Source organism: Nicotiana sylvestris, chromosome 12 (genome assembly GCF_000393655.2).
Source record: "Nicotiana sylvestris chromosome 12, ASM39365v2, whole genome shotgun sequence".
Classification (NCBI taxonomy): Eukaryota; Viridiplantae; Streptophyta; class Magnoliopsida; order Solanales; family Solanaceae; genus Nicotiana; species Nicotiana sylvestris.
The window spans coordinates 95,548,441-95,559,755 of record NC_091068.1 but is presented as its reverse complement, the minus strand read 5'-3'; the positions used below and the strand labels follow the sequence as shown (position 1 = coordinate 95,559,755).

The 11,315-nt window shown below is 38.6% G+C and overlaps 1 protein-coding gene across 1 annotated transcript; it reads left to right on the top strand.

Moving 5' to 3' along the window:
* The first annotated feature begins 364 nt into the window (after positions 1-364).
* Positions 365-1,098, top strand: LOC138883406 (uncharacterized). The gene is made up of 2 exons (XM_070164089.1): positions 365-677; positions 812-1,098. Exons 1-2 carry the CDS (start codon positions 365-367, stop codon positions 1,096-1,098), a joined length of 600 nt encoding a protein of 199 aa, XP_070020190.1.
* The last annotated feature ends 10,217 nt before the right edge of the window (positions 1,099-11,315 follow it).

The window sequence follows — 11,315 nt, the reverse complement described above, 5'->3', positions numbered from 1 at the left end:
AGTAATATGCGAACCCATCTTCAAAATGTTGAGGAAGGATGCTGAAACCAGCTGGACTAAAGATTGTCAAAGGTCTTTTGACAAAATTAAGGAATACCTATCCACGCCACCAGTCCTAGTCCTGCTGGAACCTGGGAGACCTTTGCTACTCTATTTGTCCGTATTAGATAGGGCTTTCGGTTATGTTTTGGGACAACATGACGAAACAGGAAGAAAGGAGCAAGCCATATATTACTTGAGTAATAAATTCAAACCTTACGAAGCACGGTATTCTCTGCTAGAATGCACTTGCTGTGCTTTGACATGGACAACTCAGAAATTGAGGCATTACTTCTGTGACTATACCACATACCTCATATCCAGAATGGGCACTCTAAAGTACATCTTTCAGAAGCCCATGCCTACCGGGAAGTTAGCTAAATGGCAAATATCGTTAAGTGAGTTTGATATCATCTATATAACTCAGAAGGCAGTCAAAGGACAAGCATTGGCATACCATCTTACTGAAAATCCTATCGGAGGAGAATACGAACCACTAAAAATGTATTTTCCTGACGAAGAAGTGTCATTCGTAGGAGAGGACATTGTTGAAGCCTATGACGGTTGGAGAATGTTCTTCGACAGAGCTGCCAATTCCAAAGGAATGGGTATTAGAGAGGTTTTGGTATCAGAGACAGGTCAACATTATCTGATATTCGCAAAGCATAGGTTTCCGTGCACCAACAATATGGCAAATATGAGGCTTGCATCATGGGGCTCAATTTGGCAATCGATATGAATATACAAGAGTTGCTGGTAATTGGTAATTCAGATCTTCTCGTACATCAGGTTCAAGGAGAATGGGCTATGAAAAACACCAAGATACTACCATACTTGTATTATGTGCAAGAATTGATGAAGAGGTTCACAAAGATAGAATTCAAACATGTGCCCAGAATTCAAAATGAATTTGCAGACGCATTGGCCACCTTGTCATCAATGATACAACATCCAGACAAGAATTTTATCGATCCTATCCCGGTGAGAATCCATAATCAAACAGCTTACTGTGCTCATGTTGAAGAAGAAACGGATGGAAAACCTTGGTTCCCGACATAAAAGAATATTTGGCAAAGGGAGAATACCCAGAACAGGCGAACCTTACTCAGAAACACACACAGCGGAGGTTGTCCAATCGCTTCGTCCAAAGCAGAGAAACCCTATATAGAAGAACGCCATATCTGGGATTGTTGAGGTATGTTGACGCAAAAGAGGTTTCCAAATTGCTCGAGGAGATACATTCCGGAAATTGTGGACCACATATGAACGGTTTTGTGTTACACCCCAAGTTTTCATACGTGAGAGTACATCGTAAGTCATTGATGTAAGCTCGTAAATGAGATTATATTTGGAAGAAAATAAATTAAGTTAATCATGTTACCTTGGAGGTTACAAATATTTAAGATCATGAATAATGAGTACCAAGAGGGTTGGAAATCTTAGAAGCTAAACCAATTGAAGAAAATAAGTTTCGTCAAAAGTCGACAAGTTTGGAATGTTATAACATGTACTTTGGGGTGAGACTAGGGTTCTTAACATGATAAGGAGGTTATTCTATGAGTTATTTTAGTCGTATGATATTCATTTTCTACATTTTGAAGGCAAGCAAGTTGTGGAACAAGAGTTGGCAAAGGTCATCACAAGTTACATTCATAAATTTGTTGAAATTTAGGTCAAATGTATCTGAGAATTTCTCCAAATATACTTGGAATCACGGGGTGTTCTACCTACCAAATTGAATATCTACGAGTCTAGTTTCTAAAACATTAAACTGTTCGTCAATAAGACATCGTATTAGAGAGATATTCGTGTTTTCGCGATACCGCGCAAGCAGCTCCCAATGGGACCCACTTAGGCGGTGGTTGACCTACTTCAATTTATAAACGATTTGGACACCTATTTTTGCTCATTTTTCAACTAATATTCGTCTCCAAACTTCTCCTAACCCTCCTAAACATATACCACAAGGGTTTGAAGTGATTCCAAAGTGATTACACCATATTTCAACATCAAAACTTAGTTCTAGTGAAGAACAACACCTCTTTGAGGTTGTGTTGTCATTGAGGATTGTTGTGGGTTGTATTTGGATGAAATTCCAAGTTGTTGCTGCTATCTATGGTGAGTATAACAGCCTACTAATTGTGCTTAATCTTTCTTGTATGTTGGTTAAGTTGTTAGGATGATAAACTACAAGATAATACTTGGATTAGCTTAAGTCACTTCTATGATGTTGTATTGCTATTAAGGGTTGTTGTAAAATGAATATAACTTGGATTTTGACTTGAAGTTACTGTAGGAGGTATGTATATTATGTTCTTGCTTGTGCCTAAGGTTATCTTGATATTGATTAAGTTAAATGGATGGGCTAGACATGAACTAGTGAATAAAGTTGCTAGTTGGGGATAGTTGAAGTTGTGGATTATTTTCGTTGTTATAAATATATGGTATAAGGCTGGAATCATTGATTAATGACTTCATTATCAAGTTAATGATACTTTTATGTTGAAGTAAGAAGTCTATAAGGATTGATAAGGGGTATACGGATTCCAATCGGAGCTTGCCGCTCGTCGTAATGTAGTTGTGACTTGTTGTTGTTATATGGTGTCTTGATATTGATAATTATGTATTGATGGATTGCTCTGGTCATTGTTGTTTGTATATGGTATTGGAGGAGGCCCTTGTTACAAGGGAGATGCTGCCAAAATTTACGTAAACGAGCTACTAGCTTAAGTTATAGACTTAGCCTTTGCTCAACAGTGATTTTGAATCTCCTTATACTATGATAGATTGAGTTGACTTGTTTGAAGAGTTGCTTGGAACTGATTAAGGACTCAATGGGTTTAAGGTATGTTAAGGCACTTTCTTCTTTCTTTTGGCATGATCTAAAGTGAAATGAATACGCTACTTCATAACGGATCTACTCCTAGCAACTAAGGTTGTCCATGTTGTTCTTTCCTTATAAAATTATTCTAAGCAAGTGTGTATGATCCTTGAATCCTACTAAGGTTCATATTGAGGGTATGGATGTCCATAGTGTTCTTAAGTCACTCCAAAAGGTTTAGAAGGTGATTCCATGAGTCTAGCATGCATTATATATAGTATCTATTTTACTCTACCGAGCCGCTCTATAGTCGGCCGAGTACGGCACCTATTGTGCAACCACTGATTAGTTGGGTTTACCGAGCTCCACATGGCCGGGTACGATTCTACAGAACCTTATGATGGTCGGGTATGCTTTTACCGAGTCCTCTTTGAGGCCGGGTACGATATGATGATGATGATGCCCACAGAGGAGAATGTGTTAAAAAGTTTATGTATATATATGTATTATGAATTTCATATCAGTAACCCCCAGAGGCACTCAGATGTTACAGGTTGTATCTCCTCTATCTCTCTCTTTACATTACTGTTCTTGTTTAAGCTTTCCTACCTAACATACTCGGTACTTTATTCGTACTCAATTCCCTTTTGCTTGGGGAAGCTGCATTTCATGCCCGCAGGTCTCGATTGATAGGTTGACAGTCCTCCTAGTAGGCTATCAGCTTAGCGAAGGTGTTGGTGCACTCCACTTGCTCCGGAGTTGCATATTTGGTCAGTATGTTTTGGATATGTATTGATTGGTATGGCGGGGCCCTGTCCCGACCTTTATGATTTTATGTACTCTTAGAGGCTTGTAGACAGATGTCAGGTGTATGGATAATCGTATGGCCTTGTCAGCCTATGTTTTGAGTTTACTAATGGTCATGTCGGCCTTATAGGCCCGTATGTCACATATATTAGTTTGTATATCATGTTGGGTCTTCATATGTTGAGTATTCCCTTATGTTTTATTCTTGTTATCTCATGACGGGTTTTCTGGCTCATTTACTCATGATAACATGTTAAGAAAGATATGTTACGTTGGTACTCGGTTGAGTAAGGCACCGTGTCCCCGTCATGGCCCTTCGGTTTGGGTCGTGACAGAAGTGGTATCAGAGCAGTTCTGTCCTAGGGAGTCTACAAGCCATGTCTAGTAGAGTCTTGTTTATGGGTGTGTTGTGCACCACACTTATAAGCAGAAGGCATTTAGGTCTGTCACTCTTTCTTCTTACTCTAGATCGTGCAGTAGAGCTCAGTTGTAAGAATTCAAACTCCTAAATTCGACTTTAGTCGTAATACAACGATACCTACATCCACAAAGACAGTTGGTAAGAGATTGCATGTGGATGTGGAAGAGTTGAGTCAGAGGAACTCGATTTCACATCATGCTTATGATGAGTAAATATGAGGTCTTCAACAGATCATGTGTGTACTAAGATGTGTATGCTTCTTAATAAGGAGCCTTAAGGCACGGATATCTATTCACGAATATGGTGAAAATCTATGAGGAATTCAGAAGCTAGATACAAGTTTTAACAAGTAAAAGAAGTAAAGTGAAGGGGTACGAGGCACCCAGATAATGAAGATTATCAATATTTTCAAATCAAGCAGAGAAATATAAGCATTTTGGTACCTTCATCATTGACAGAGGTAAGTATAATTGGCCACACCCATCTCAGTTATGTTCTATGGGAGCTAACAGATATTATTTAAGAGAAAGATGGGATATCAGGATCCAGTTGGAGTTAGAGTAACCCAAAAATTATGGATAGGTTGTTATCATTAACTAACGTTTCCGAAAGATGGTGCAAATGTGGTAATAGATCTCCTTCTAAAACACCCAGATGGTGAACTCTAGAGTAGTACAATCAGATACGAATACTGGAATATTCAGAAATTTCAGAAGATAGGGCAGTGGGATCCTAGAAGGGACAAATATTTACCTTAGTATGACTCTAGCCCCGAGTAAAAAAAAGAATGTTAGGCATTCCCAAGAGCCAGTGAGATGAAGCTAGGGGAGCTTATAGGGAAAGAACTTTTTGTTGAAGTTTTCAGAATAAAGTGATAGACAAAAAGAATATTATCCGGAGAATAAGAAGAAAATAAATGAAGCATCATGAGTAAGATGTGATATATGGGTGATAACAGTAAATCAAAATATGACACGATGACAGAGTCTATAGTCAAGTGAAGGAAAATACAAGAGGTGACAAGCCTTAAGGCAATAAAAGAGTATAAGCCATAAAGTCATATTCTTATTTCGAGAAATGAGATGGTGACTTCAACGTGATTACCAGGAGGAAAGGTTAGACCCCAGAGTAATAAAAATCAGTATGGGCTGGTGAACAAGATAAAACCGAACATGAATTAGGGACCGGAGGATTTGATAATGGTCGACATCGTGAGAATTTCAAAGATCGTGCTCCAACAATAATAGAATAGACAACAGACGAATAACCTTTAAAGGTTATTTTGGAAGTCGCTTACCTAAAGCAAGCACTCTGAGCAGAGTTAATCTTAAGGGACTAAGTGTGCCAGTTACCGTAGGTGTCACCTTCGTGCGTAAGAAATTTAGTTATCCCTGGTACAGAAGGTTACCATAAGGTGATTAAGGTTCATTGATAATGTGAAAAGATGCCAAATATGAAAAGGTAAAACAACTATAGGTAGATCGTCGTAGTACTAAATCTTAGTACTCCTCTAAATGGGGGAATATGGTGTGATATGATATTAAGTCAGAGTTAAGCGGTTCAGTTAACTATGGAATGGTAAAGAAAGAATGTGGTAAAAAGGAGAAAGGGATGATGTTGCATTTATTCATTTCCTGCAGATATGTTGCGACTCCAGAACATTATACAAGCACGACACCGGAGAGAGGCAATAAAAGTTTTCGGCCAGGATGTTATTGATAAATAAGTGTGAATGGACACTTGATACATCAGGAGCTAGTGGCGAGAGATAAGTTAAGACAAAGGATATATCCCAAGAGGGATTATGCAGAATATATATATATGGACCAACGAGTAATTAGTAGTTGATTCAGGAAGAGCCCAGTTATGGCTAGACAAGAGGTCACAGATAAATCAATAGATCATGCAAGATAAATGTAGTGAATCGCAACATAGTGAATTCAGTCTCGCAGATACGAGATCACAATCATTTGAAAAAAAATTCAAATAGGAGTTGAGGCAGTTAAAGGTACCATTTTTAAGGTTTATGAAAATAAGAGAGAGTGCCACTAAGGAGACAATAAAAATTTGAGCTTAGAAGTAACCCTACGAGCACAAAGGCATAAATTTATGTAACTAAGGATTATTATAGGCGAGTAAGAATAACGAAAATTACCTTCGGGTGTACGATATATCAAGCTCGCAACTTTACAAGAGCCAGAAGGTCTCCCTAAGTACTACAATGAAAGACTAGCTGAGGAAATAAGGAAGAAGGTTTCCACCTAAGCATAGTGAGCTAAAGAGTAAATGATCCTGTAACAACAGTCTCACTACAATATTGTATACACTCCATAAGAAAGTGGCACCTATCATGGCTAATGAATGGTAAAAAAAAGCCATCAAAGGTGATGTTTGAGATCATATGAGGTACAGGAAATTATAGTATTCGTGGGCAAAAAGACAAGCCAAGTATTCATGCAACAAGTGATAGAACGACCAGCAAAAGTAATTGCTTACATTTAAGGACAACTGAGAAGGCACGAAAGGAAATTTATGGTGCTAGCAAGTTAAAGGAAGGTTGCGAGTAGTATAAATAGATCGGTGTAGGTCCTAAGGTAAAGTATTGTAGAGCAACAAGGTTTTAGGTAGATAGGAGTAAGGATATGAAAAGGTGAGTGAGAAGGTGACGAGAATATGTATGTCCTCGGGATTAAACCCATCAAAACAAGGGAGCTGATGATTTCCATATGTAATAAAAAGCTCGGTACAGCCTGAATGAACACAGAGGAGTCTGAGACTAGGTGCATTTAGAAGAGATGGAATGCTGCCCTGGCAGTAGAATAAGGGTGTAATTGTGATAGATAAGAGGATGATGCTTAGGCCTTTGATTGAGTAATGATTTAACGAGAAAGGGATTTCATTAATTGCACGGGATTAGAATACCCCCATAAGATGAATCGCGTTGGGATGCAATGAAATACGGTTATTGGAGTATAGTATTATCCCTAGGTGGATCAGGAAAATCACTTCATATGTTCCCCGATAAGATGTGAGCCCTAGTGACAGTGTATTACGTAAGAGGTTGCAAGTTATCAGTGATAGATTATAGATCAACATTAAGGTGAATAAACAATAGATGGGTACAAGTTCCAAAGTTCGAGATGAGATTTGTTTGTTATTCTTAGATGAATAATAATGAGGAAGCACTAAAGGACTTAGATTTATACATATAGGATAAGCAGCGAGAGAGTAACCTGGAGTTGGGTAGCAAACCTCGGTAATAATAAACCGAAGTAAGTTTTATGGTATAGTATAACCTACCTAGATGTAGTAAATCCATAAGGATAGATATACAAGGCTATGAAACAAGAGATAGAAATAGTCTTAAGTTCGATAAAGTACCAAGCGAAAGACATCAGTACACCTATAGATGCCTAGAGGGACAGCTTGTCATAATTCTGTATATGTTCATAAAGTGAGGCTTAGAGATTGGCTAAAAGATGGAGGAAAAAGAGAAGACGAGTCGCTAGGCGCTCATACAAGGACACAGTCATACATATTGCATGACATAAGGTAGCAAATGTTACGATGTTGGAAGAATTCCGACCACATGTCATGGCGTGACAAAGAGGCCTAAAGGGGGGAATGCCCAAACATTTGGATTTATTCACAAAACAATTGCTTAGATGGAAATATGAGCATTAAAGTATTCATAAGAGCCATAGTTTGTGAAACTAATAAGCGCATCAGTCAACATTCGAGGACGAATGTTCCAAAGGGGGGATGATGTTACACCCCAAGTTTTCATACGTGAGAGTACGTCGTAAGTCATTGATGTAAGCTCGGAAATGAGATTATATTTGGAAGCAAATAAAGTAAGTTAATCATGTTACCTTGGAGGTTACAAATATTTAAGATCATGAATAACGAGTACCAAGAGGGTTGGAAATCTTAGAAGCTAAACCAATTGAAGAAAATAAGTTTCGTCGAAAGTCGACAAGTTTCGAATGTTATAACATGTACTTTGGGGTGAGACTAGGGTTATTAACATGATAAGGAGGTTATTCTATGAGTTATTTTAGTCGTATGATATTCATTTTCTACATTTTGAAGGCAAGCAAGTTGTGGAACAAGAGTTGGCAAAGGTCATCACAAGTTACATTCATAAATTTGTTGAAATTTAGGTCAAATGTATCTGAGAATTTCTCCAAATATACTTGAAATAACGGGATGTTATACCTACCAAATTGAAGATCTACGAGTCTAGTTTCTAACTCATTAAACCGTTCGTCAATACGACATCGGAGTAGAGAGATATTCGTGTTTTCGCGAGACCGCGCAAGCAGCTCCCAATGGGACCCACTTAGGCGGTGGTTGACCTACTTCAATTTATAAACGATTTGGACGCCTATTTTTGCTCATTTTTCAACTAATATTCGTCTCCAAACTTCTCCTAACCCTCCTAAACATATACCACAAGGGTTTGAAGTGATTCCAAAGTGATTACACCATATTTCAACATCAAAACTTAGTTCTAGTGAAGAACAACACCTCTTTGAGGTTGTGTTGTCATTGAGGATTGTTGTGGGCTGTATTTGGATGAAATTCCAAGTTGTTGCTGCTGTCTAAGGTGAGTATAACAACCTACTAATTGTGCTTAAGCTTGCTTGTATGTTGGTTAAGTTGTTAGGATGATAAACTATAAGATAATACTTGGACTAGCTTAAGTCACTTCTATGGTGTTGTATTGCAATTAAGGGTTGTTGTAAAATGAATATAACTTGGATTTTGACTTGAAGTTACTATAGGAGGTATTTATATTGTGTTATTGCTTGTGCCTAAGGTTATCTTGATATTGATTAAGTTAAATGGATGGGCTAGACATGAACTAGTGAATAAAGTTGCTAGTTGGGGATAGTTGAAGTTGTGGATTATTTTCGTTGTTATAAATATATGGTATAAGGCTAGAATCATTGATTAATGACTTCATTATCAAGTTAATGATACTTTTATGTTGAAGTAAGAAGTCTATAAGGATTGATAAGGGGTATACGGATTCCAATCGGAGCTTGCCGCTCGTCGTAATGTAGTTGTGACTTGTTATTGTTATATGGTGTCTTGATATTGATAATTATGTATTGATGGATTGCTCTGGTCATTGTTGTTTGTATATGGTATTGGAGGAGGCCCTTTTTACAAGGGAGATGCTCCCAAAATTTACGTAAATGAGCTACTAGCTTAAGTTATAGACTTAGCCTTTGCTCAGCACTGATTTTGAATCTCCTTATACTATGATAGATTGAGTTGACTTGTTTGAAGAGTTGCTTGGAAGTGATTAAGGACTCAACGGGTTTAAGGTATGTTAAGGCACTTTCTTCTTTCTTTTGGCATGATCTAAAGTGAAATGAATACGCTACTTCATAACGGATCTACTCCTAGCAACTAAGGTTGTCCATGTTGTTCTTTCCTTATAAAATTATTCTAAGCAAGTGTGTATGATCCTTGAATCCTACTAAGGTTCATATTGAGGGTATGGATGTCCATAGTGTTCTTAAGTCACTCCAAAAGGTTTAGAAGGTGATTCCATGAGTCTAGCATGCATTATATATAGTATCTATTTTACTCTACCGAGCCGCTCTATAGTCGGCCGGGTACGGCACCTATTGTGCAATCACTAATCAGTTGGGTTTACCGAGCTCCACGTGGCCGGGTACGATTCTACCGAATCTTATGATGGTCGGGTACGCTTTTACCGAGTCCTCTTTGAGGCTAGGTACGATATGATGATGATGATGCCCACAGAGGCGAATGTTTTAAAAAGTTTATGTATATATATGTATTATGCATTTCATATCAGTAACCCCCAGAGGCACTCAGATGTTACAGGTTGTATCTCCTCTATCTCTCTCTTTACATTACTGTTCTTGTTTAAGCTTTCCTGCCTAACATACTTGGTACTTTATTCGTATTGACGCCCCTTTTGCCTGGGGACGCTGCATTTCATGCCCGCAGGTCTCGATTGATAGGTTGACAGTCCTCCTAGTAGGCTATCAGCTCAGCGAAGGTGTTGGTGCACTCCACTTGCTCCGGAGTTGCCTATTTGGTCAGTATGCTTTGGATATGTATTGATTGGTATGGCGGGGCCCTGTCCCGACCTTTATGATTTTATGTACTCTTAGAGGCTTGTAGACAGATGTCAGGTGTATGGATAATTGTATGGCCTTGTCGGCCTATGTTTCGAGTTTACTAATGGTCATGTCGGCCTTATAGGCCCGTATGTCACATATATTAGTTTGTATATCATGTTGGGTCTTCATATGTTGAGTATTCCCTTATGTTTTATTCTTGTTATCTCATGACGGGTTTTCTGGCTCATTTACTCATGATAACATGTTAAGAAAGATATGTTACATTGGTACTCGGTTGAGTAAGGCACCGGGTGCCCGTCGCGGCCCTTCGGTTTGGGTCGTGACATTTTGTTCTATCCAAAAAGATATTCAGAAGGGGATATTTTTGGATGACCATGGAAACAGATTGCATCCAGTACGTCCAGAAATGCAACCAATGCCACCAAATAAACTCAATGCAACAAGTGCACCTTGGCCTTTTGCTGCCTAGGGAATGGATGTCATCGGTCTGATCAAGCCCACTGCTTCAAACGGGTACCAGTTCATTTTAGCGGCCATCGATTACTTCACGTAATGGGTAGAGGCTGCATCTTACAAAGCTGTAACTAAGAAAGTCGTCGTAGATTTTGTCAGGGATCGTATTGTTTGTCGATTCGGGGTTCCCAAGTCCATCATCACTGATAATGCTGCCAATCTCAACAGTAATCTAATGAAAGCCATGTGTTAAACCTTCAAAATCAAGCACATAAACTCTACAACATACAAGCCTCAAATGAACGGAGCTGTGGAAGCTGCCAACAAGAACATCAAGAAGATACTAAGGAAGATGGTAGAAAATCACAAACAATGTCACGAGAAGTTACCCTTCTCCCTATTGGGGTACCATACCACAGTCCCCACATCAACTGAGGCAACTCCCTATTTACTGGTTTATGGTAACAAAATTTTCATTCCCACCGAGGTAGAAATTCCTTCTTTAAGGATCATACAAGAAGCCGAACTCAGTGATGCAGAATGGATAAGGAGCCGCTATGAGCAACTAGCCCTCATAGATGGAAAAGGAATGAATGTAGTATGTCATGGTCAGCTTTATCATAATAGAATGTCCAGTGCTTTCAAC

What these genes read in the sequence shown, in the direction of transcription:
- LOC138883406 (XM_070164089.1), top strand. Translation starts at nt 365, where the DNA reads ATGGGCACTCTAAAGTACATCTTTCAGAAGCCCATGCCTACCGGGAAG. An exon ending in GGTTTTGGTATCAGAGACAG is followed by an intron (nt 678 to 811) that starts GTCAACATTATC and finishes TTGGTAATTCAG; the next exon opens with ATCTTCTCGTACATCAGGTT.